Below are 26,398 nucleotides of genomic sequence, written 5' to 3' on the forward strand. Positions count from 1 at the left end.
ACATTTTTTTTTATTTTTTATTTAATAGTCCCACTCAGAGTTGGCTAAATATTTAAATCTTAAACTACACATTTCAAGTCACAAAGTAGAACTTTAGAACCGTATTATGGCTCCAGTTTGTATGAGCTGCCCTAGAGGATCATGAGGTCTCTACTGTACCTCCGAATTCGGATTCCGTACCGGCTCCGCGGATAGAGTGCCCTTACATGTATATCTGTATGTTTCTGCTTCCAGAACCTCTTCAAACACTTGTAAATCTCCTTGTTACAAAATTGTTAGTTCAAAATAGGACACGACAGTCATATTATAAAAGTTCTGAATATGGAAAACATTATCAGTCTTATTTTTATTTTTTTCTCCAAAAAACTCTTTATATAAATAGAATAAATCATGATTTGTAGACAAAGAAAAAAAGATTAAAACCTTTTGATTTTTTTTTTTTTCCGTCTGAGGAAAATGAAAAAACATAACAGTATAGTTTCCCAAAGGGAAATCAAAAACAACAGTCAATCAAGAACGCTGGGCCCGTATCACAGTGGCTTAGACCAGACTCATTTATATTACTAAACATTAATTTATTTCCAAGAAATTAAAAAGCTATTTACATCATTTGTATGTACATTATGCCTTGAGTACCATTGCGATAAACATGCAGAGGGTCAGAGAGTGATTGAACAAATCTGTTTTTTACAAGCTACGATCATTGAACCCATAAAACCAAAGGAGGAAGCAATGGAGAAAAAAATTCCACATTCACTCATTCAATTTCTAAGGCAAATTGGGGGATTTAAAAAAAAAAAAAAAAAAAATGCAAACAGTGTAAAAACAAAACCTGTCTGTAATAGATAACGAATGCTAATACATGAACACAATATTGATGTAATCAGGAGAAATTCGGCCTCAGTCATTTGTAGACAGTGGTGCAAGGAAAATATACCTTCATATGTGTACCGGTTAAAGTATGTACAAAACTTTAAAAAAGTGTTTGCTGCAACCCATTATCATTTGTTAGATTAATATATTTTATGGTGCATCCCATACCAATAAAAAAAATTGGACTCCTCTACAAGGTTATATTGGCACCTTGTATGGAATTTGAGAGCAGAATTTGGAAATTTCTAATTATTTAGATAATTTTGTTTATAAAATCTATTTTTATCCAATTTTGTAAACTAATAATTGAACTATAAAACCGCACCCTTTCCATTTGATATTATTTGGAGGTATTCCTTTTTTGTAAAAATAAAACATATTTGAAAGATGATTGTAATATTTGAAAATATTTAAACTATCCATTTTATGGCCCCTACTCCATGTATCAATAGTCTCAATAGTTAAATTTTATTTCTTTTTTAAATTAAAATGTCAATTTTACAAATTAAAACTTTAGTCATTTTATAGCAATTGTTTAATTTATCTCCGTTTAAAATTAAATGTATACATGGACACCTTTTGTTTTACACGCACCAAGAAATGGAAAATTATTATGTATATTCGTGCTGTCAAATACTAAATCACTACGGAAACCTGTTAGATTCTCTTAGGCTAGGGCTACACAGCGACTTTGGTGTGAATGTGTGCGATATGTCTACGACTTGCTGTTGCCTTGAAGTCGAATGTCTATTGTAGGGTTTAATTCTGGTTGTGAGTTGCGTGTGCTTTAAGATCCAAAATACATCCCAAAAAAACAAGCCTATGACATATCGCAATTGAGTTGCACTCACGCACGAGTTAGGGGTTATTAACATGGCCGCGTTTTGGTCCGTGATATACGGACCACATGTCGGCCACATTTCCCGGACTGAACACAGTTCAGGGAGCCCGGCTCCTAGCATCAAGCTAGGTTTCCCTAGCTTTTATGATTTTGTTATAGGCTGTGTTCACACTTCGTTGTCCAATCGCATTTTTGCCAAATGTTATAAATTTGCAATAAAAACTTGCTGCAGATTTAGGCATCCCTGCCTCCTCGGTCTGGGAAATGAGGCGAACACGGCCGTGTGAATAAGGCCTTACATACAGCTCTATGCTGGCAAAGACTCTTTCAATCTACAACCAAAAATCCATCAGATTTAAAGTTTTTGCGACTGTAGCGTTGTGTTCACATCACGTGTAGTAACACACACAAACACACACACACACGCACACACAAGAATTACTTCTGATGCTGCAATACGACATTGCAATCTTTATTGCGTGCCCAAGTCACCATTTAGCCCTAGCAGTGTATTCACACTGAGCTTGCAGTGTACGTTAGAGATTTATGCATCATGAGGGTTTATATACTGTATATACCTCCTGCGTATGCTGCTGTATAGGCCTGCAGTATGTGGCATACCATATGGTTTCCTGTTAAAATAAACATATACTTTTTTTTTTCCACTGGATTCTTCTGTTTGAAATAGTGCAGTAGACTGAAAATCCATACAGTTGAAAAAAAGTTATACCGGCCCGAGGGGCGAATAGCGCCCTGTAGATATGTTCGGTGTGAGCATTTCTGGTGCATACGATGAATGTACTCTGTGAATACAGTGCGGACACATCCTTAATTGGATTCTTTAGGATTCATCTGGATCCATTTTTAAAATGAATCTGGCATAGCTTTTATGACTTTGTTATAGGCTGTGTTCACCGATTGTGCTCCAATTGTATTTTTGCCAAATTTTATCAATTTGCAACAAAAACTTGCTGCAAATTTATCACGACATGTGAACACAGCTTTGAATGGAAGCCATACTGCTAATGTGAACAGGTAAATTATTATAATTCTTAACTTTTTATTAGTAATTATTATTTCAAAATTGCTCTAAACAATTGTATTAGAAGAAATTGCAATTTTGAAAATATCTCAGATCATTAATTGAAAAAGGAGTAAAAGTATTTGGGATTTTCCAAATTCTAATAAATGCATTTTTATCCTATTCTTTATTATACCCAATACGAGGGGTGAGGAAGCAAAATCTTTCTCCAATTAAATAACACATTTCAAAATGTCAAGCATCAGATCTCAAAGAAAATATTAGAAATTCATATTTTTATAATAGATTCAAGTTGTCAGAATAAAATGACAACAAATTTAGATTTTTTTTTTCCTATGGAAAGTGAATTTCTGGAAACGAAAATATTTGACATTTGTGCGGTATATTCGAGATAATAACTTTTTTCTGTCTTCTGTAAAACCACATACACATAATTATTGTCAGATTGAATACTAAATGTGATATGCATGTAAAATTCCAGCGATAGGGACCATAGGCGGGTGAATCAGATTCTTCATATTGCCAGATTTCCGACACCTGGATATAAGGAAATCTGGTCAAAAAGAACACCTGGCTCTTCCCGAACATCTTCATAGAAATGTCTCCAAAGTCCTTCAATGGAAATGAGAAGCCAATAGAGGAACGGAACTAGTTACTGAAACGGCTGTGTGAAAATAAAGGGTGTCTTTGTTATTTGTGACCTTCGGTAACAACTGTTTATTAAAAAGTAGGGAATCCAGACCAAATGTGGCACAGAGGAGCAGGAAATGAGAGGGTTGTTTATTTCCATACAAAAAAATGTCCAGATTTTAGCCCGGCCGAACAACTGTTAACATTAAACACTGGTACAGTTTGGGATTTCTTTTGTGCTTTCGCTGTTTGCAATCGTAGAAATGGTACCTTTAAAAAAAAAAAAAAAAAATTCAATTAGGTAACATGTCGAAAACCTTTTCTGTGCAGGTAATGCACAGAACAAAATCTATCTCCTCAATATCTAGCTTTCCCATAGCTATCCGTCCGTCTCATATCTCACCTATCAGTCCATCTCATATCTATCAGTCCATCTCATATCTTACCTATCAGTCCATCTCATATCTTACCTATCAGTCCATCTCATATCTTACCTATCAGTCCATCTCATATCTTACCTATCAGTCCATCTCATATCTTACCTATCAGTCCATCTCATATCTTACCTATCAGTCCATCTCATATCTTACCTATCAGTCCATCTCATATCTATCTCGCTATCCATCCATTTTTTATAAATACATAGTGAAATGTGTATTAAGACCTTTCTTATTATAGGGTAGACCTCCTATTTTTTTTTTTTTAAGGAGCTTTGATGTGTTATTCCCCTAAACCAGTGATGTCCAACCTATACCTCTTCTGCTGGTGCACAACTATAACTCCCAGCAGGCGTGGAGAGAGCTGGAGAGCCATATATAAAAGAGACCACTGCCTTAGACAAGTAGACCTGCAGATAGCACTTATGGATCTGATCCAAACACAGCTGTAGAGGAATTAGACACTGAACTAGCTGGAACTCAAGTAAAACTAGTAGGAAAGTGGATCTATGTAATATGGACAGGAGTAATGGTGTCTTCAAGACTAAGACGTACTGCAATAACACTGCCAGCATACCCCCCATCATAGAGGCTCCTATCACCCACCAGTATACCACCAGGGAGGCTACCGATCACACACCAGTATACCACCAAAGAGGCTACCGATCACACACCAGTATACCACCATAGAGGCTACCGATCACACACACCTGTATACCACCATAGAGGCTACCGATCACACACCAGTATACCACCATAGAGGCTGCCGATCACACACACCTGTATACCTCCAGCGAGGCTACAGATCAAACACACCAGTATACCATCATAGAGGCTGTCGATCGCACACGCCTGTATACCACCAGCGAGGCTACCGATCACATATACCAGTACACCCCCATAGATGCTACCGATCACACACCAGTATACCATCATAGAGGCTGCCGATCACATACACACCAGTATACCACCATAGAGGCTGCCGATCACACACCAGTATACCACCATTGAGGCTACCGATCACATACCAGTATACCACCATAGAGGCTACCGATTACATACCAGTATACCACCATAGAGGCTACCAATCACACAAACCAGTATACCACCATAGGGGCTACCGATCACACAAACCAGTATACCACCATAGAGGCTACCGATCACACACCAGTATACCACCATAGAGGCTACCGATCACACACCAGTATACCACCATAGAGGCTGCCGATCACACACACACCTGTATACCACCATAGAGGCTACCGATTACACACACCTGTATACCACCATAGAGGCTACCGATCACACACCAGTATACCACCATAGAGACTGCTGATCACACACCAGTATACCACCATAGAGGCTGCCGATCACACACCAGTATACCACCATAGAGGCTGCCGATTACACACACCTGTATACCACCATAGAGGCTGCCGATTACACACACCTGTATACCACCAGCGAGGCTACCGATCACACACACCTGTATACCACCATAGAGGCTAATGATCACACACCAGTATACCACCACAGAGGCTGCCGATCACACACCAGTATACCACCATAGAGGCTGCCGATCACAAACCAGTATACCACCATAGAGGCTACCGATCACACACCAGTATACCACCATAGAGACTACCGATCACACACCAGTATACCACCATAGAGTCTACCGATCACACACCAGTATACCACCAGAGAGGCTACCGATCACACACCAGTATACCACCAGAGAGGCTACCGTTCACACACCACTATACCGCCAGAGAGGCTATGGATGAATCATAACATCATTGTCGGCCAGGACAATGGTCACAAAGATATGAGTAAGCTTATAGGAGGTAGAATTGTGATGGCTGAAGCCTGCAAAGTGCAATTGTTCCAAGATGCTCAGGACAACCGACCTGCTGATTTAAAAAATGTACAGAAGATATATAGATAGATAGATAGATAGATAGATAGATAGATAGATAGATAGATAGATAGATAGATAGATAGATAGATAGATAGATAGATAGATAGATAGATAGATAGATATGGGATAGATAGATATGAGATAGATAGATAGATAGATATGAGATACATAGATAGATAGATTGATAGATAGGAGGGAGATAGATACATAGAAGCTCTGTACATGTATGTATATTTTGTTTAATAAATTTGTGACCATTTAATGCTTACTTCTGATTGGCTGATCGGTTACACATTAATAAAACAATTTCTAGCATTTTGCTTAATAGACCCAGAAGTCTGATTATTTTGTAACGCTAAATTGCTCTGGATACAACGTTCTCTGTGTAAATACTTTTTGTAATCAAATTTGCCTTTGCCTTGAACCTAACACTGTGCCTGCAATAGAAACACATTAACATGATGAGAAAGTAATAATGAATGTGACATGTCTATCAGCACAGAGGTCAGACAGCAGCACCGCCATCCTGCCGCGGAGGCGGCTCCCAGTACCGGCCAAGTCATGTGGAACCCATTCATTAAACTTCTGCCATGACTGTCCTGGAAGCCGCATTATAGTTGATTAATTGACTAGATTCCCTCCGCTGAGCTCTCACATTATATCCGAGAACCACCATAAGTTTTATCTGCAATAAAATTACCAATGACTCGGGCGTCCAGTTCCTTGTCCGTCAGCTCCTCCTCTGTGAAGTTGCTGAGCGATATTTTGGGTGCGTTGTCATTTTGGCTGACGGACCCAATCATTTCCTGTTCTTTATCGTGTTGAACCTGAGCGTAGATATTAATCCATGGGATTTTCCTGTAGTCAAAAAGTTTAAAAAGAAAAACAAATTTGAACTCTTGAATCCTCTCACATTCATTTATTAGCGTAATAAAAAAAAAAAAAAATTAATTATGGAAGAAAACCAAAAAGTTAAAGGGGTTGTCCAATTTAGAAAAAAACATTTCCATATACCCTATTAGGGAATACTCACAGCATGCAATCAGAGAGAAAGAGAAGCTGCATCCCCCTCCTCCCCGGTTCATAGATGTGTTTTATATCTAAAGTCCATAACGGTCGCATTAAATTAAGACACAAGGGACCATAGATGTAGATATATAACTTTATAAGCTTAGTAAGGTTGGGTAAAAATTACAGAACTCTGTCACGTTCAACCAATTATTTTCTTGCCAGGTTGATCCGGAGAAAGCAAACATAAATCCTGTATGAAGGGGCTGCAAATTTACGCTCATGTAAGGGGTTAATAATGATATCACCCCATCCAGTGAAGATGGACTTATATAAAATAACGCTGCTGGCTAGACGATCATTCAAAAGACAACAATCCCCCCTCCCCAACTTGCCAAACTACTTTAAGGGGGTCTATAAAAAAGTGGCTGCCAGACACCTACACCAAATTTACATCCTTGAGAAGGACTGGATGGGATAAAATCCACCCTTTCAAGCCTTAATTATCCCAACAGAAGACATTAAAGGGGTTATGTGGGGACCATAAGTTATTATCCGTGTAGTCACTGCAGTATGTGAGTACACTCCCTAATATAAATTCCGGTCCCCCGTCGCTCTGAGATTTTCATAGATTTTTATAGCGCTGGCGGGGGACCGGAAGTCTAGTTGCACAGCCTTCTTTGAGGACAATACGACTCTTCTTCACGTGACTGGCCCCGCTGTACTCCATGTACTCTCTGTACAATACATAGAGTACAGCGGGTTCGGTCACATGAAGAAGAGTTGTATCGTCAAAGAAGTGCAACTAGACTTCTGGTGCCCCTGGCAGTACTATGAAAATCTCAGAATCAGCGCGATAGGGACCGGAATGTATATTAGCGAGTGCACTCACATACTGCAGCCACTACACTGCTACTTATTTTTGGCCTCCACATAACTCATTTAAGGGGCATTTTTGAAGTCTCCAAACACATTAGATTGTAAGTGAAATGATCCGCAGACAAATATCTATGGTGTATGGCCGGCTTTATAGTGAAGAACAACCCTAATACTAATGGTGAAACCTTCTTCCTCTAGACATGTAGGAGTCCCTTTGATTTGCTTACAGTACCTGGTATAAGAAGATTTTGTGTATTGACCTTGGATGTAATTACCCAACAAAGGAGGATGGAATTTATATACAAAACCATGTTTCACTTAAAGGAGCAGTCCCCATCTTAGACAATCCCTTTTTGATAAAAGAGTCCCCTGATGATAAGCTGATCAGATGGTGTCTCACTACTGGACCCCAGAGAACAGCTGTAAACAGTGTTGGAACCTGGAAGCAAGTGTTTAAATATTCTGCAGCGCCCCCACAGGGCAAATGAAGCATTGCACACTTCTCGTGTAACGCACTGACATACCGGGTCCTCCAGACGCTCTTTCTAACCACTCTCTATACTGACTAATAGATGAGGCTCCTAAAGAAGGGTTTTAGCTCTAATAACTTAGAATTTCATAATAAGTTGTATGAAAATACGTTTTCTAAACCAGACAAGCCCTTTAAGAACATGATTGAGATTCAAGTCCCATCAATTATTTGTTCTGATAAATTTATTACGATGGATTGCCATATTTATTCTGTATTTCCGTAGACTCTTATTTGTTATGTGATGACCAAGCCAGGACTAGTAGGTGAAGACAGATTGGAAACAACCAATCTCCGACAATTTTAATTGAATTGCAATTATTTCCAGATCAATACCAATTTTATAATAAATCTATATTATGATCTGAAATATGGTAAACATGGGGTCACATTTGCTAAAGACAACTGACTGTATCCAGAGCCTTTGTCTTTTTACACGTGAAATACAATTCTATAGCAGATCACAGGAATTTCATGGCCAAGATCTTAAGGCAACAATTTTTCTAGACCTTTTTATAATTTTATTTTTGGATTCCAGATTACAGGCTAAAAAATATCCTTGAACTTGAGCATAAATAGAAAAATAGGAGGATAAAAAAGAAGATGAAGAAGAAGAAGATTAAGAGTGAGAAGAAATGACAGGCGGTATGCACACGACTGGTATATGGGATTTATATCACACGGAGCCCGAATATGGGGGTAATGCATTGTAAAGGAACCCTGCAAAACCTCAAGTAAAAATATACAGATCATTTCTCATGTGGGGTCCATTGGAAGCCATAGATCATGTTTTCCCCTTGAAGAACTGTCTTTAGACACAGTCCATTATATTGCACCCTCTTTGAACTATGTGGTCTGCAATATAGTGCACAATGTGATTTTTTTTTTTATTGGGCACAACTCTATGAGCCAAAAATCCCATGGTCAGGGCGGGGCGTTGGACCTCAGAAGAAAAGAAAAATAAGGAAGAAGAGGAGAGGGATGAAGGTACAGAGGAGGCACTAATGACGATACATGGTATATGATAAGCTGATAGGAGTAGTAGTACAATCATTGATATCTTACCGTTTAAATTTGTAGATTAAAAAAACAGCCAAACCCACAAAGACTACAGAAAGAAGCATTAGCATAGCGGAGCTGCTGTGACTGGCGCTGTTATCCACCAAGGGGGCTGGAAGAAAAACACCAACATGGCGGATTCAAAGTCTTTATAGTTCAGGACATGTACAATGTATTACATCTATCTATCTATCTATCTATCTATCTATCTATCTATCTATCTATCTATGTATCTATCTATGTATCTATCTATCTATCTATGTATCTATCTATCTATCTCATATCTATCTCATATCTATCTATCTATCTATCTATCTATCTATCTATCTATCTATCTATCTATCTATCTATCTATCTATCTATCTATCTATCTCATATCTATCTATCTCATATCTATCTATCTCATATCTATCTATCTCATATCTATCTATCTCATATCTATCTATCTCATATCTATCTATCTCATATCTATCTATCTATCTATCTATCTATCTATCTATCTATCTATCTATCTATCTATCTATCTATCTATCTATCTATCTATCTATCTATCTATCTATCTATCTATCTCTCTCATATCTATCTATCTATCTATCTATCTATCTATCTATCTATCTATCTATCTATCTATCTATCTATCTATCTATCTCTCTCATATCTATCTATCTATCTCTCTCATATCTATCTATCTATCTATCTATCTATCTATCTATCTATCTATCTATCTATCTATCTATCTATCTATCTATCTATCTCACTCATATCTATCTATCTCATATCTATCTCAAAACTCTCTCATACCTCTCTCATACCTCTCTCATACCTCTCTCAAACTTCCCTCATACCTCTCTCATACCTCTCTCTCTCTCTTTCTCTCGATCTAATTTCTCAATACCGCTTTATCAGAGTATGAGCTTTATTTTTCTGATACACAGCTCCAAATCCCCTGCCTAGATAAGTTAAAAGATAATATGCTGCAATGCCTGCAGCCACCACTAGAGGGATTGACACTGTATGCTGTGTTTTTACTGAGATCAATGTATAACAGTATTCAGTATGCTCCTCAGCTCCCCCTAGTGGAGGCTGCAGGCAGCAGAATTTGATCATGTAATTTTTGTCTGTACCAGGGATTTGGAGCTCTGTATCATAAAATTTGAGCTCTGACCGCTATAAAGATATCAATTTAGAAAGTAATCAGTAGAGAATGTTGGATCTATTTAGATTTTTTTTTAAAACAACGAAAAAAACAGCAGATCTTTTGGCAAACAAACTCTTGGGTTTAGAGAAATATTGCAGAGTTCTCTTCATTCCTTATGACAATAGATTCAGCAGCAACATATTTCATATGGCAAATAAAATAAATACGAGAGAAGTCAGAAGCTCATCGGGAAAGTCAGCTGAAGGTCACGAATGGCCTGGAGCCTACAATGAATAGATGCATTTAATCGGAGACATTGGGAAAAAAAAATATGTTTTTTTTTATTTTTTATAATTTATCAGTTTTTAGAATTTTTCCTACAATCCTAACAATATATACACTTTATGGCCAAAAGTATGTGGACACCCGCCTAAATATTGAGTTCAGGTGTTTCAACCACACCCATTGCAAACAGGTGCATAAAATCCAGCACACAGTCATGCAATCTCCATATACAAACACTGCTAGTAATATGGGTCGTACTTAAGAGCTCAGTGACTTTAAACATGGCACTGGGATAGGATGCCACCTTAACCAGAAGTCAGTTTGCCCCGGTCACCTGCTAGTGCTATAATTGCACTTACCCTACTTGCCAGCACGCATTGTAATTTTAAAATGTATGTGGTATGTCCTTTTTTGAAAGTAATAAAGTTATCTCATATATTTAAACTAGTTTAATTAGTCCATAAGTAGTTGGGAAAAAAACAGGTTCCTATTGCCTTTGGCAATTTTTTTCTGCATTATTCAAGTTTTGTGCCTGCCAACTATTAGGGTCTTTTATAAAAATCTTAATTGTGAAGTGGACACTTCAAGAGTAACTACAGCTCAGCCACGAAGCGGTACACCACGCAATAGACCATGCAATTGACAGAACAGGCCGCCGAGTGCTGAAGCAAGGGGCATGTAAAAATGGCCTATCCTCTGTTTTGTTACTCACTATAGAGAGCCACACTGTCTCTGGAAGTGACATCAGCCCCAGAACTATGCGTCCGGAGCTTCATGAAATGGTTTTCCATGGTTGCTGCACACAAGCCTAACATAACCATACACAATGCCAAGCGGCGGCTGCAGTGGTGTAAAGCACGTTGTCACTGGACTCTGGAGCAGCGTGTTCTCTGGAGTGATGAATCACGACTAACTATCTGGTAGTCTGATGGAGGAATCTGGGTTTGATGGATGCCGGGAGAATGCTACCTACCAGAATGAATAGTGACTGCTGTATCATTATATGGAGAAAGTGCTTGAACCTAGAAAAGCTTTTTTTAGCTGAATGGGCACTAATTCCCACAAATACACCCCAAAAACTTCTGGTAAGCCTTCTAGTCTGTTATAGCCGCAAAGGGCCTAACTCCATATTATTACCCATTGTTTTGGAATGGGATGTCTAAGAAGCTCATACAGGTGTAATGGTCAGGTGTCCACATACTTTTGGCCAGTTTATATTAAAACAGAGGATTCAATGAAAGAAAGCCTTTTTTTTTCCCTATTGCCACCTTACATATTAAATATTAATTGATATGCATGGCATTTAATCCCATATTTAGATTTTAATAAAACATTTTTGGTTTTCTTTGTACTTACCTAAAGTAAGTTGGGTAACGTATACAAATATCTGAACTCCCGGTTTTAGCTCAAACATTATAAGGTTTTGATTGAGGGCACCAAAAAGAGACTCTACAATCTGTAAATTAAAAAAAAAAAAAAAAAAAAAAAAATGAATGACAACCTATAACATTAGTATAAAATAAATAACTATAAAGGTTCATACACAAGACAGAGATGAGTCCACGGACCCTGCACAGCGGCACACGGAGTCCTCCCAGCACCCTATTATGGACCCAAAGCACTCTATATGTATATGTGGCATCGTCTTAGATATATGGCATCCGATGGAAGATGCCACCGTTTTTTTTAATTGGAGGCTCCCGGAGGTACAGTACGGACCCATAGCCGGAATTGGCCAGCTTATAATGGCTCCATACACCACAGATATAGAACATGGACATAAGGACGAAGCAAGAGGGCAACAGAAATATCAACGTTCGTGAATTTTACTCACATGCTCCAAGTCTGCTTTACTTCCTTTTCTCCTTTCGCTAACATTTTTTGGTGGCAAAATATAAAGTTCTGCTGACGTTGGTAGACCCGGGAACATGGCCACAAGAATATGCTCCTCAGGGATATTTGTTACCTGTAAAGATACGTATAGATGCATTGAAAGGAGTTAAAAAAAATCACCACACAAAATGACAACACCACAAATATATAAACACACCAAGTGCACACAAAATATAACAGAACAGAAGGGAAAGGTCAAGTAGCTGCAGAAAGCCTTTGATGAAATAGTTAAATAAACATAAATGCAATCTAGTATGTATCTGACTTGGAGAATTCATATCAATGTGTTATTTTTATGCTTTATGTCTTAGTATTATACTATTTGTTCTTTTGCACGGGGCCTCTGGTTGTGGCACGCAGTGAAGTGTTCACATGATGCACTATCCAGCAATTACAGCGTTTAGATGTTTTGTGTCATGTTTTGGGCGTTTTTCTTTTTCCTGTGAATAGAAGTCTTTGCATTTTTATAGGATATGCTATCACTTTATGATCAGTGGGGTGTTGCTTTATTGCTGCGGCCCATCCACTGTTTTTCTCCAAGCAGCGGCGCCCCGGTCACCTCATCCTGATCCAGCACCACTCCCCTGCTCACATCCGCCTGCCCCGTTGGGTCTACATTACGTCCAGCCTACTCTGACGACTTCACGCAGCGGCGACTTTAAAAAAGATCAGCCGAGGTTCCCTTGCCTGTGTATCAGGTACATACCATCTAACCTGGTTTACTTGTAGGTATTTTCACCGTGACTTTGACCCTGACCCTAGTATCGCCTCTGGATTTTGACTTCCACCTTCGGATTTGTCGCCTGGTATACAGTACTAATAATACAATATCTTGTTTTCGCCCCTGGCCATCTACTGGTTGCGTCTTGATCGCTCTCTTAATGATGACCCCTGGCTTCACTCCAACTCCGCATAACTTCTAAGACTCCTGCAGTGCAACCGCTGCCAGCCAGTGACTACTCTGGGGACCGCAAATTGCATCCGACTGGGAAGGACCATACCCCCTTTCAGAAGTTCTAGGGTGAAGAATGGAGAGAATCCGTACCTCAGGTTAAAGGGTTATGTGAGCACCAAAAATTATTATCTGTGTACTTGCTGCAGTATGGGAATATACTCGCTAATATACATTCCGGTCCCCCATCATGCGGATTCTCAGATTTTCATAGCGCTGCCGGGGGACCGGTATTTGCACAGCCTTCTATGATGACGATACGACTCCTCGTAACGTGACCGACTCCCTGTACTCTATGTAATCGCTGTACTACTGTTTATACATGGAGTACAGCGGGGCCGGTCACATGACGAAGAGTCGTGTCGTCATGAAAGAAGACTGTGCAAATACCGGTCCACAGGCAAGCGCTATAAAAATCTATGAAAATCTCAGAAACGGCGATACGGGGGACTGGAATGCAGAATAGCGAGTGTACTCACATACTGCAGGGACTGCGCTGCTAATCATTTTTGGTCCCTACATAATCCCTTAAACCAGTGTCATACTAATTGCGGTTAAAGAGACCAACGTCCCGGTGAGAACCGTAACAGTAAACATGGTAAAATAAAGAAAAAAATCTTGAAATTATGCATACGGTTAAAAATAACTAACAAATTAAAAAATAAAATAAATCTACTATTAAAATGTATTTCTAATCTGATTCTGATTATTTTTGCTGATCATGTTGATGATTTAATTGGTCGGATAGATCTTGTAGGATTTCTCAGCAGCCGGGATGGTGCGGTGGATATTACAATGTAGAATAGCAGAACAAGGAGACTGAACCCAAGTATCGCTCATATTGATTCCAGACGTCTTATGTCTCCGGAAGATGATCCAAAAGAAGGAGCGCGGACTCCTCCACTTACCCTGAAATGAAATCTCCCGTAATGCTGGAGCGAGCAGACACTAATTAATTGCCAGTTACATCGGAACGTCTTACTAGATTAGTCCTGACATCCATATTATAAGTGAACGAGTCAATCACCGTTAATCACGTTCCAGCGAAGGCGGAAATAAATGAATGATGATTCGCCACTTTCAGCATGGAGGACACGTAATAGGGAGTATCGGAGAACAGTAAAATGTACACCGGTCGTTTCATGTAGAAAACAGAACCTATTAATGACCACAATCTTCAAGAAAAAAATCAAATACCAGGCAACCATTGCTTAAAGGGAACCTGTCGCCTAGTGCTGACATGTCTGTTTTAATAAATACATGTGCTCCCCATGAAATAATTCTGGAACATATTTTCTTACAACTCTGTTCCTCTGTTATTCCTCCTAAAAATTTTTGAACAAATTGACAACTGGGTGTTACCATTCCCTTGGTTAAAGGGCATGTCCCTACAGTCACACTCTGTCAACACTGATTGGACATTGTCAGTCTGTGTAGGGACAACCCCCCCCACCAAGTGGGCATAATGCCATAAATACAATACGACCGCTGAGCCCCCTGATTGGCTGCAGTGATCACATGCTACATGTGACCACCGGGAGTGCCATTGGATCGTCACCACTGGATCGCTGGGGGAAAGGAAAGGTAAGTACTGCTTTTTTTTGCTGATTTATCTAGTTTACAGCCATTACCCCAACGTTTTTAAAACCCGGATTACCCCATTAAGGCCGCATTCACATCACGTTGTTGCCCTACGTTTGGCGTGTACGTCGGGAAAACTTCTGATGCGCACAAACATGTCCACGAGGCTCATTTACTCCAATGGAGGTCATACATTTTTTGGAAGTAGACTTCGCTATTCTATATAAAAAAAAAAAAAAAAAAAAAGCTTATACCGCGTGGTGTACATTTTTTAATAAAGGAGCCTATGGGTGATGTATGACACTGTATACATCACAGGCCACTGTTTAACATATACGTCATGGACCTTTCAATAGCTTTTCATGACCTATATGCTAAATGGATGCCAGATTAGTCTATGGGTGACTGATTTAGAATAGTCGTGATTTGGGCCAAATGACAAACTCCTCTCTGCTACATCTTCATGATGTGATTCCCTACAAATAACATTGTAAAGTATGAGATGACATTGAGACTGGTATAGAGGACGGCTCTCTTGATGCCAGGGGTCTGCGCCATTTGATCATTATCCGTATGACAATATAACACTGTATCTCCCACTTTTCTTTTGCTACGTTGTTCTCATCTTCCATGCCCCGCAGCGTACATTGTATCTCCCACAGATCTCAGCTGCCACCATTAATACGTACCTGTATCAGAGCTTTCTTAATGAGCTTGCTTATGTCTTGTCTCCACTCGGGGATGTCGGGATTGTGATAATCCAGGTTCGGAGAAAATGACAACAGCTGCGACTGGAAATACTCTGAAACACAACCATTAAAAGACGCTTTGTTTCAATTCCCTGCCCATCAGGTTCTTATATTCAGCGTTGACTTTGTTGATGTTTCGCGATGGAAAATTTCGAGACGTTTTAGCAAAAGCTTAAAGAAATGGTCACGTCATGCGGAGGGCAACTCAAATGCTTCTGCTTATTAAAGTAGATATTCATTAGCTGCTGGCTGTAATCCGGCAACGTGTGGCCCGCGGCGCGCTCACTGACACTTAATGGCTTTTTAAATTAACGTTGTCACCAATTGGATAATGACATTGCGCACGGAGATTCTGTCGACTGACGTTTCCCACTGAACAGATGGAGGCCTCGCCATGATGTTGGGCTTCTGAAGGAAGAAGTTAAACGCCATGTACACCTTCGAAAGCGATTGTTCTTTTCTTTTTATAAAAAGGTCAATCGGTGTGGTTAGTGTAACTTTATAATTAGTTTTGATTAAAAATTATTTGTACTTTTGGAGATACAGCTGCTTTGTATCATGTATATAGAGCGGCTGTATCGTGCGCTAAGACCTGAATCGGTCAGGTCCGCAGAACTGACGGGTTCAGTGACCGAGGGTCCTGAATGTCCCTGACATGCAGGATCCTCCTGTTATCGATCACATCTATGTTATGAACTGTCAGAGACACGCAGGACCCGCTAACACTGATCCCGTCAATCCCGTGGATCTGACGGGTACAGGATTCAGCGCTAGATACAGCTGCTCTGTATACAGGATACAAAGCAGCTCTATCTCAAAAAGTAAAAATAATTTTTAATAAAAACTAATTATAAAGTTGCACAAAACACACCGATTGACCTTTTCATTAAAATAAATAAATAAATACAAAAAAAAAAAAAATCACTTTTGAAGGTGTACATAGCCTTTAGGCCTCATTTACACGAGCGTGTGCGTTTTGCGCGCGCAAAAAACGCTGCGTTTTGCGCGCGCAAAAGGCACTTGGCAGCTCCGTGTGTCATCCGTGTATGATGCGCGGCTGCGTGATTTTCGCGCAGCCGCCATCATAGAGATGAGGCTAGTCGACGCCCGTCACTGTCCAAGGTGCTGAAAGAGCTAACTGATCGGCAGTAACTCTTTCAGCACCCTCGACAGTGAATGCCGAACACAATATACACCAACCTGTGAATAAAAAAAGACTTTCATACTTACCAAGAACTTCCTGCTTCCCCCAGTCCGGGCTCCCGGCCGTTGCCTTGGTGACGCGTCCCTCCCTTGTCATCCGGCCCCACCTCCCAGGATGACGCCGCAGTCCATGAGACCGCTGCAGCCTGTGATTGGCTGCAGCCTGTGCTTGGCCTGTGATTGGCTGCAGCTGTCACTTGGACTTTACTGTCATCCCGGGAGGTCGGACCGGAGTTATCGGTAAGTCAGAACGTCTTTTTTTTTTTACAGGTTCATGGATTTTCGGAGCGGAAGTCACTGTCCATGGTGCTGAACCAGTTTAACGCTTTCAGCACCGTGGACAGTGACTGTCTCCTGACGTCGCGTACCCGAACATTTTTTACCGGTTTCGGTCAAAACGAGTTTGGCCGAAGCCGGTGAAGTTCGGTGCGCTCATCTCGAATTTGACACTCCGTTTGGATGTTTGTAAACAGAAAAGCACGTGGTGCTTTTCTGTTTACATTCAGGAGTTTGACAGCTCTTGCGCGAATCACGCAGTTCGCACGGAAGTGCTTCCGTGCGGCATGCGTGGTTTTCACGCACCCATTGACTTCAATGGGTGCGTGAGTGCGCGAAAAACGCACGATTATAGAACATGTCGTGAGTTTTTTTCTGCGCACACGCGCTGAGCGCAATTCACGCATCGTCTAAACAGCCCCATTGACTAATATAGGTGCGTACGACATGCGTGCAAAGCACGCGCGTCGCACGCGCGTATAATACGCTCGTGTAAATGAGGCCTTAATGTCATTTTTTGTCTTAGGCTACGACTCTATGGCGACATTTGGTTGGCAGGTAAAATCATGGCGGTAACACGACCAATTACCGTGACTTCCATGTTTCTCTCTAGGGAAAAAATTGGGACCACTATCAACAAAATTCTTCTTTCCTCATGTGAATAGACCCCTATGCTGAGCTCAGACATGACGTATTTTTCTTCTGCAAATTTTGCGGCAAATTTATTGCAAATTCACTGCAAAATCCGAAGCAAATTTTTTCGCAAATTTGCAGAGGATCTTACTCTTTGCATTGCAAAGGGGGAAATGCGCAATAAAAATCTGCAACACACTAGGCAAAATGCAGATTTCAAACTCGCCTCATACCCTAAAATCTGCAGAGGAAAAGTCTGCTATCTGTGATTGGGGTTTTGTGAAATTCCATTCACTAAAATTCTAACATAAATTTGGTGCAGATCAAATCTGCTGCGTTCCCAATAAGGGATTCACATGCATAGTTTTAATGCTGTTTCGGTGGCGGTTAATGCGCACCGCTATTGGGGATCAACTTTTTTTTGCTGCGGCCAAGGGAAACATGACAAATCCCTCATACACAGCATTTTGGGTTTAGGTGCTTTGTAGTGTTTTTGGGGTAAGTGGCATTTTTTTTTTCAAAAACACAGCTTGTTCTAGGTACAGTGTGGCGTATTTTTTTGGGGCGTTTTTCTCTATAGCTTTTTCTATTGAACGCCTGTACAAAACGAGACTATAAAAAAAAACACCACTAAAAACGCAAATAAAAGGACGCCTAACACATAGGCTCTGGTAAAGGAGGACACATTCTTATAATCTGTGGCAGTCAGAGATTATATATTGTTCATGCTATTTTTACGAATGGGGAATAATGGGGCGGCAAATTTCTTGCATAATCGGTACCCAGCCACTGGCTGAACGTCATACATTTTTGGATAACGTATTTGAAAAACTTACCCTGTACAGCAACTTCTTTGGTGTCTTGAATGAGAGCGTTTCCAGATGACACCTGCACAGTGATTATATTAAGACCTTCCACGTGGAACGTCAGCGAGATGCTGCTGTCCAGGGTGATCACGGGCTGCGGATACACAAGTAATGAGGGTCCTGTATGGTCAATAACACATTGCTCCACAGGCATTATACAAAAAATATTCTATTCTTCTCTTGTGCTGATCTTCTACATCGACACTCCCTGCTGGTTCAGGGTCTGGGCACAGCTGTAGTAGTAACTCTCTCCCACAATACAGTGCATCAGAATGTAATATATCATAGAATCTAATCTAAACGGTTAGGCCCCATGCACACGAACGTAAAACCGCGGGCCGTAACAAGCTCCGTGGCTTTATGGACCCATTCAGTTCTATTGCCCGCAGACACCTTTCCGTGCCGTAGAACTTAGCCAGGAATTATGGAGCGTGTCCTATTTTTCGGATTTTACGGGCCATGCTTCCATACTCTGTATGGAAGCACAGCACGAAAATGCGGGTGGCCGGCCGTACCTGCAATCGTTTGCCGCAATTACGGGCACGGTCGTGTGCATGGGGCCTTAGGCACCATGCACACAACCGTATTTTCATCTATCCGTATATACAGAACGGTATCCGCAAATACAGTCCGTAATGCATACATATTTAATCCGTAAAAAAAAAAAGAGGGAGACTGCATATCAGGTCACCAACATGATGCACATCCGTAGCGGTCCGTATTTATGGAAGCGCCCATAGGCTTCTATGGGAGAGTCCGTGCCGTAATTACGGACAAGAATAGGACCGGTTCTATAATTTTTTTCAGCACGGACACCCATCAGTAAATATAAGGAAGGGTGTTCATGGCCAACAGAAATGAATGGTTCCGTAATTACGGATGAAATATATGGTCGTGTGCATGGAGCCTTAGGGGTGTGTCTGTCAGCACAGTGTCGACTGATTGCAAGTGAAAACTAGCAGAAATTTGATTGCAGCTTTGGATATGACTGGAATATAAGATATACAACTCAAAATCAGTACAAGATGATTAAATCAATGTATTTGCAAAATAAGCCACATGGTAAAGTGTTATCCTCATGTGTCCGACGAAGGAGTTTTAATAAAGAGAACCTGTTCCCAGAGCAGACTTGCTGTAGACTGACGCATTTGCATATTGCCCCTTCAAAGCTGAAATAGTGGAAGCAATTGCATCCTCTAACAGCCCCCTGGGGTGCAGATTATAGGGCCAAAAAAAAGATTCATGCCTCCTGTCTTGTTAGAAAGAAGACGCAATGGGCTTAGGCTTGTCATTTAACTCCTCTGATGTATAGCTTAGAAGACCTACAGATGACCGGAACATGAGCGTCCAACTATTTTGCAGCGCTGTCCAGTGGTATTAATTGAGCATTGTTTAGTTGTACAGATGTAGCACTTTTTATCTGGACTCTTAACACATTCAATACACAGTGACAAGAAACTTTAGCTTGACTTTTTCAAAGGCATTTTCTGCAGAAAGTTATCAGAGTCAAGATAAACGGCTACATCTGTATTTGAGCAGTGTATGGTGGTGTTACATGGGCACTGTATGGTGGTATTATGTGAGCACTGTATGGTGGTATTATGTGAGCACTGTATGGTGGTATTATGTGAGCACTGTATGGTGGTATTATGTGAGCACTGTATGGTGGTATTATGTGAGCACTGTATGGTGGTATTATGTGAGCACTGTATGGTGGTATTATGTGAGCACTGTATGGTGGTATTATGTGAGCAATGTATGGTGGTATTATGTGGGCACTGTATGGTGGTATTATGTGAGCACTGTATGGTGGTATTATGTGAGCACTGTATGGTGGTATTATGTGAGCACTGTATGGTGGTATTATGTGAGCACTGTATGGTGGTATTATGTGAGCAATGTATGGTGGTATTATGTGAGCAGTGTATGATGGTATTATTTGAGCACTTTGTTGTGGTATTATTTGAGCACTGGATGGTGGTATTATATGAGCAGTGTATGGTGGTATTATGTGAGCAGTGTATGGTGGTATTATATGAGCACTGTATGGTGGTATTATGTGAGCACTGTATGGTGGTATTATGTGAGCAATGTATGTTGGTATTATGTGAGCACTGTATGATGGTATAATTTGAGCACTTTGTTGTGGTATTATTTGAGCACTGGATGGTGGTATTATATGAGCACTGTATGGTGGTATTATGTGAGCAATGTATGGTGGTATTATGTGAGCACTGTATGGTGGTATTATGTGAGCACTGTATGGTGGTATTATGTGAGCACTGGATGGTGGTATTATGTGAGCACTGTATGGTGGTATTATGTGAGCACTGTATGGTGGTATTATTTGAGCACTGTATGGTGGTATTATGTGAGCACTGTATGGTGGTATTATGTGAGCAATGTATGGTGGTATTATGTGAGCACTGCATGGTGGTATTATTTGAACTCTCTATGGCGGTATTATTTGAGCACTTTGTTGTGGTATTATTTGAGCACTGTATGGTGGTATTATGTGAGCACTGTATGGTGGTATTATGTGAGCACTGTATGGTGGTATTATGTGAGCACTGTATGGTGGTATTATGTGAGCACTGTATGGTGGTATTATTTGAGCACTGTATGGTGGTATTACGTGAGCAGTGTATGGTGGTATTATGTGAGCACTGTATGGTGGTATTATGTGAGCACTGTATGGTGGTATTATGTGAGCACTGTATGGTGGTATTATGTGAGCACTGTATGGTGGTATTATGTGAGCACTGTATGGTGGTATTATGTGAGCACTGTATGGAGGTATTATTTGAGCAGTGTATGGTGGTATTATTTGAGCACTGTATGGTGGTATTATGTGAGCAGTGTATGGTGGTATTATTTGAGCTCCCTATGGTGGTCTTTCAGCACTGTATGGTGGTATTTTTTGAACACTGTATGGTGCTATTATTTGAGAATTGTATGGCTGTATATCAGCATTGTATGGTAATAAAATCTGGCCACTACATAGTAGTATTAGAAATGAACATAACAGAAGTTATTAAAAGATTATTGTTGTGCTGCTGTAATTTTTTCAATATGTTTTTTTATTTATCGGTTACATTGCCACGTGCAGCCTGCCTTTTCTGACCTAGGGCTCCATTCATTGTTTTACCTCCACAGACCTTGATCAACACCTGAAGACTAGCAGTAGTCATAATCTAAAACAGCAACCACCCTACCCCCACATGCTATGTATAGTACTGCTGTCCTCCAATGTGCATCCCCTCACTAGAGCCCAATTGTGACCATAAGCTGTGCATTAAGGGGAATAGCTATATGGGGTTCAGGGGTTGTGGTCACACCTGGGCCCTGAGGCACAAAAGTCTCTCTGTGACATAAGAAGAAACTAGTCTTATAAATTTCACATTGTCTTGAGGGGCCCTATTAAGGATTTTTAATTGAGACCCAGGAGCTTGAAGTTAAAACTATGTCTGCACCCCCATAGCACTACCACTGTTGACATTGAACCCCTACATAGCTGCTTCAACTGCATATAGACCAAAGATAAAAGGTTAAAGGGGTTTTCCAGGATTAGAAAAACATGTCTGCTTTCTTCCAGAAAGAGCGCCCCACCAGTCCATGGGTTGTGTCTGGTATTGCAGCTCAGCTACATTGAAGTAAATGGGGCTGAGCTGCAATACCAGACATAACCTGTGGACAGATGTGGCACTGTGTTTGGAAGAAAGCAGACATGTTTTTCTAATCCTGGAAAACCCTTTTAAATTAAACAAAAAACAACTCCCATTATCCGAACCCTGCAGAACGGCTCCGTTTAATTACAATAATTTTCTACCCTCAAATTTAATTTGCAATATCTCTCATTTCTCTTGTTCTGCTTCATAATTATTAGCTGCTGCTTTCACTTCAAAGGGAAACTTTTAAATGATGTTCCTTTCCCTTTATGTTTTATTCTTTTGAGGATAATTACCTTTCTTTGCAGGGAAAGCTGAAGCCCCTACCTCAACTAGGCTTTACCCATTTTCTTGTCATTTTACACAGAAGAATGCATTATTTAAAGGGCCAGCTCTTTATAATATACACAGTGGGTATTTATCATGTAATTAACTTGTTACATGAAACTTGTGTGCTGAAAAGACACAATGTATCAAAACTGAACATTGTCAGTCTAATTGTACACATTATATACATTATACATAATTCAACAAGCAAAATAATGCGACAATAGCAAATAATCTAACACCATGGATCCTCGTGGATTTAATTTAATTTAATATTTTCATGTTTGATTTTTTTTTAAAGTACGGTATATAAAATAAAAAATTTTTTTTAAAATAAAATAAAATAATTTTTTTTTACAATAAAATAAAATAATTTTTTTTTTTAATTTTTAGATAGTAAAAACTAAAATTTTAGTGTATTTTATTTTTTGCAAAAAGGGATAGAGCATGTTATGTCTTTGTATTTTAGAGCCCGGAGTCTAATTTTATTCACAGTATGGATCTGTTCAGGACCGGATTATCTTTGGGGCTCTTGGAGCTCCAGCTCCAGGCCCCGCGTTCCCCCTCGCTCAGGGGAGGCCCGGCCCCCGGGCTACTTCCATATTCAATTGTACCTGCGTTCTCATGATGCAGGTACAATTGAATACAATGACGGAGCTGCAGGGAGCTAGCGAACTTGTTCGATATTCACTGCAACCTATAGAACACATGGATTGGATCCCTGCGCAGACGCGATGATGTCATCGCTCTGGCGTACGCTTCAGGCCTAATTTGGCTGAGTAGGCTGGAGCTCGGTTAATCGCAGGAACGGCCCGGGCTCGGTGAGTACAGGTTGTTTTTTTTTTTTTATTTCTTGGGGACGCTATATGCAGGGAGGTGTGTGTTTCACTATCTACAGGGAGAGGGGGTGTATGGCACAATCTACAAGAGGGGGGTGTATGGAACGATCTACAAGGGAGGGCTGTGTGGAACTATCTACAAGGGGGATGTGTGGCACTACCTACAGTGGATGTGTGTGACACTACCTACAGTGGATGTGTGTGACACTACCTACAGTGGATGTGTGTGACACTACCTACAGTGTATGTGTGTAGCACTGCCTACAGGGGATGTGTGTGACACTACCTACAGTGTATGTGTGTAGCACTGCCTACAGGGGATGTGTGTGACACTGCCTACAGGGTATGTGTGTGGCACTGCCTACAGGGGAAGTGTGTGGCACTACCTACAGGGGATGTGTGTGGCACTACCTACAGGGGATGTGTGTGGCACTGCCTACAGGGGATGTGTGTGACACTGCCTACAGGGGATGTGTGTGACACTGCCTACAGGGGATGTGTGTGGCACTACCTACAGGGGATGTGTGTGACACTACCTACAGTGGATGTGTGTGACACTACCTACAGTGGATGTGTGTGACACTACCTACAGTAGATGTGTGTGACACTACCTACAGTGGATGTGTGTGGCACTGCCTACAGGGGATGTGTGTGACACTGCCTACAGGGGATGTCTGTGACACTGCCTACAGGGGATGTGTGTGGCACTACCTACAGGGGATGTGTGTGGCACTACCTACAGGGGATGTGTGTGGCACTACCTACAGGGGATGTGTGTGGCACTGCCTAAAGGGGATATGTGTAACACTGCCTACAGGGGATGCGTGTGGCACTGCCTACAGGGGATGCGTGTAAAACTGCCTACAGGGGATGTGTGTGGCACTGCCTACAGGGGATGTGTGTGACACTGCCTACAGGGGATGTGTGTGGCACTGCCTACAGGGGATGTGTGTGGCACTGCCTACAGGGGATGTGTGTGGCACTGCCTACAGGGGATGTGTGTGGCTCTGCCTACAGGGGATGTGTGTGGCACTGCCAACAGGGGATGTGTGTGGCACTACCTACAGGGGGGTTGTGGCACTATCTACAGAGGGAGGTGGGGCACTCTCTACAGGGGCCACTGTGTGGCAGTCTCTACAGGGGCCACTGTGTGGCACTGTCTATAGAGGGCTCTGTGTGGCACTACCTACAGGGGGAAATGTGTGATACTGTCTGCTGATCCGCTGTATCTAAGCCTATCGTGTGATATTGACTGCTGAGCTGTTGTATCTAATCTTATCATGATACTGTTTGCGGAGCCGCGGTATCTAAACGTATTGTGTGACACTGCTGAACTGTTGTATCTAATCCTATCATGTCTGATAATGCCTGCTGAGACAATGTATCTAATTCTATTCACTGATGTAGCTATAGGGGTCATAGTCTTTTAGATCTATATATCTTTCTTTTTGTTTGGGGGTGGTGCAATGTTGTGCCCCTGATGTTATAAGACCCTAACATCGCCCTTGGCATAGATACATATTATGTTATTATACATAGTCTCCCGGCCGGGCCCCCTCACAGGCCGCAAACGCTAATTTGACATTGCCACATGCCCAGTTGATGTTTGCACCGCCCACCGTCACCAGCAGGCATAACATTGTCCCTTTGGTGTAGTTTCCAGCTGGTGAGTAGATGATGAACCGATGTGTAGACAGAGGAGTATTAAACAGGGTGGGGTAGGTCAAGATCAAGGTTTTCAATTGGAAAGTCATTTTGGGGGATGGGCTCATACTTGATTGGCCTGGTGCAATGGAAGTGGATGCCGCTATGCAAGTAAATTGTGAGGTTGGGAACTGACTAATGTGTGAGGAGTCGCTGTATTAACATATTTACTTTTTTTTCTTTAGGTGACGTGAAGACCCTGACCCCTCTACGTGGCGTGAGTAGATTCCAGGCTCCTTCTACCTGTATCTCCTGGGTGCCGGCTGCCCAGCGGGCATAGCATTGAACTTGTCCCTTTGGTGTAGTTTACAACTGGTGAGTAGTCAATTGTCTTTTTATAACACTGTACTAGATAGGGAGGGGGTGATTTATAGATTGTGTTCGGCTCATGTCACTTTTTCTGGCAGTTTTTGAGTAATTTTTCTAACCAAACACAGGAGTGTATACAAAAGAGAGACAGATCAGTTTTTTTTTATACTTTTCCGTCTTTTAGGTTCCACTTCTGTGTTTGGCTGAAAAAACCTGTGACACCAGCCTCAAGGAACTATGGTAAGAGCGCTGTCCATGTCTCTGTCCATGGCGCTGAACTTCAATACCAGACGCAGCCTGTGGGCCGACATGATGCTGTTTAAAAAAAAAATACACTTTTTTTTTTAGAGTCTTGGACAACCCCTTTAAAAATAGAAATATGCTGCCTAAAGTACATTAATTTTGTAAATGAGACCGCCGCTGTTGCTGAAACGAAGCTGCAGAAGTGCTCAGCTGAGAGCAGCGCTCATCGTCAGCCTGGAGACGACTCTCGTAGACTTTCTATATGAGCCGTCTTCAGCCTGACAGGCAGAGCTGCTCACAGCCGAGGATACAAAGCTCTCCGCTGAGCACTTCTGCACCTTCGTCTCAGCAGCGGTGGCGATCTCAGCACCCAGACCCACTTCTGGTATGTGTCTATGACATTTCAAAAGTTTGATCAAATTGTAATTATTATTTAATATTAAAACATGTTTTAATGCAGAATTTTAAGATGTTGGATTTTTAACAAGAATCTGTTGCTGTTAGCAAAGTTTG

General features: G+C 41.0%; 1 protein-coding gene across 1 annotated transcript in view; it reads right to left on the reverse strand.

The window, feature by feature from the left end:
- Positions 1 to 785: 785 nt before the first annotated feature.
- SORCS3 (sortilin related VPS10 domain containing receptor 3) overlaps positions 786 to 26,398 on the reverse strand; it is a 550,689-nt gene continuing 525,076 nt past the window's right edge. The window contains exons 21-27 of the mRNA XM_075842847.1: positions 18,766 to 18,889; positions 15,758 to 15,870; positions 12,477 to 12,608; positions 11,999 to 12,098; positions 9,226 to 9,331; positions 6,445 to 6,602; positions 786 to 3,656 (exon numbers count right to left, since the gene is read on the reverse strand). Of these exons, the coding sequence (XP_075698962.1) occupies positions 3,592 to 3,656; positions 6,445 to 6,602; positions 9,226 to 9,331; positions 11,999 to 12,098; positions 12,477 to 12,608; positions 15,758 to 15,870; positions 18,766 to 18,889 (798 nt within the window). The 3' untranslated portion in view covers positions 786 to 3,591. The remainder of the gene's footprint in view (positions 3,657 to 6,444; positions 6,603 to 9,225; positions 9,332 to 11,998; positions 12,099 to 12,476; positions 12,609 to 15,757; positions 15,871 to 18,765; positions 18,890 to 26,398) is intronic.

The sequence above is a fragment of the Rhinoderma darwinii genome, chromosome 11 (genome assembly GCF_050947455.1).
Source record: "Rhinoderma darwinii isolate aRhiDar2 chromosome 11, aRhiDar2.hap1, whole genome shotgun sequence".
Classification (NCBI taxonomy): Eukaryota; Metazoa; Chordata; class Amphibia; order Anura; family Rhinodermatidae; genus Rhinoderma; species Rhinoderma darwinii.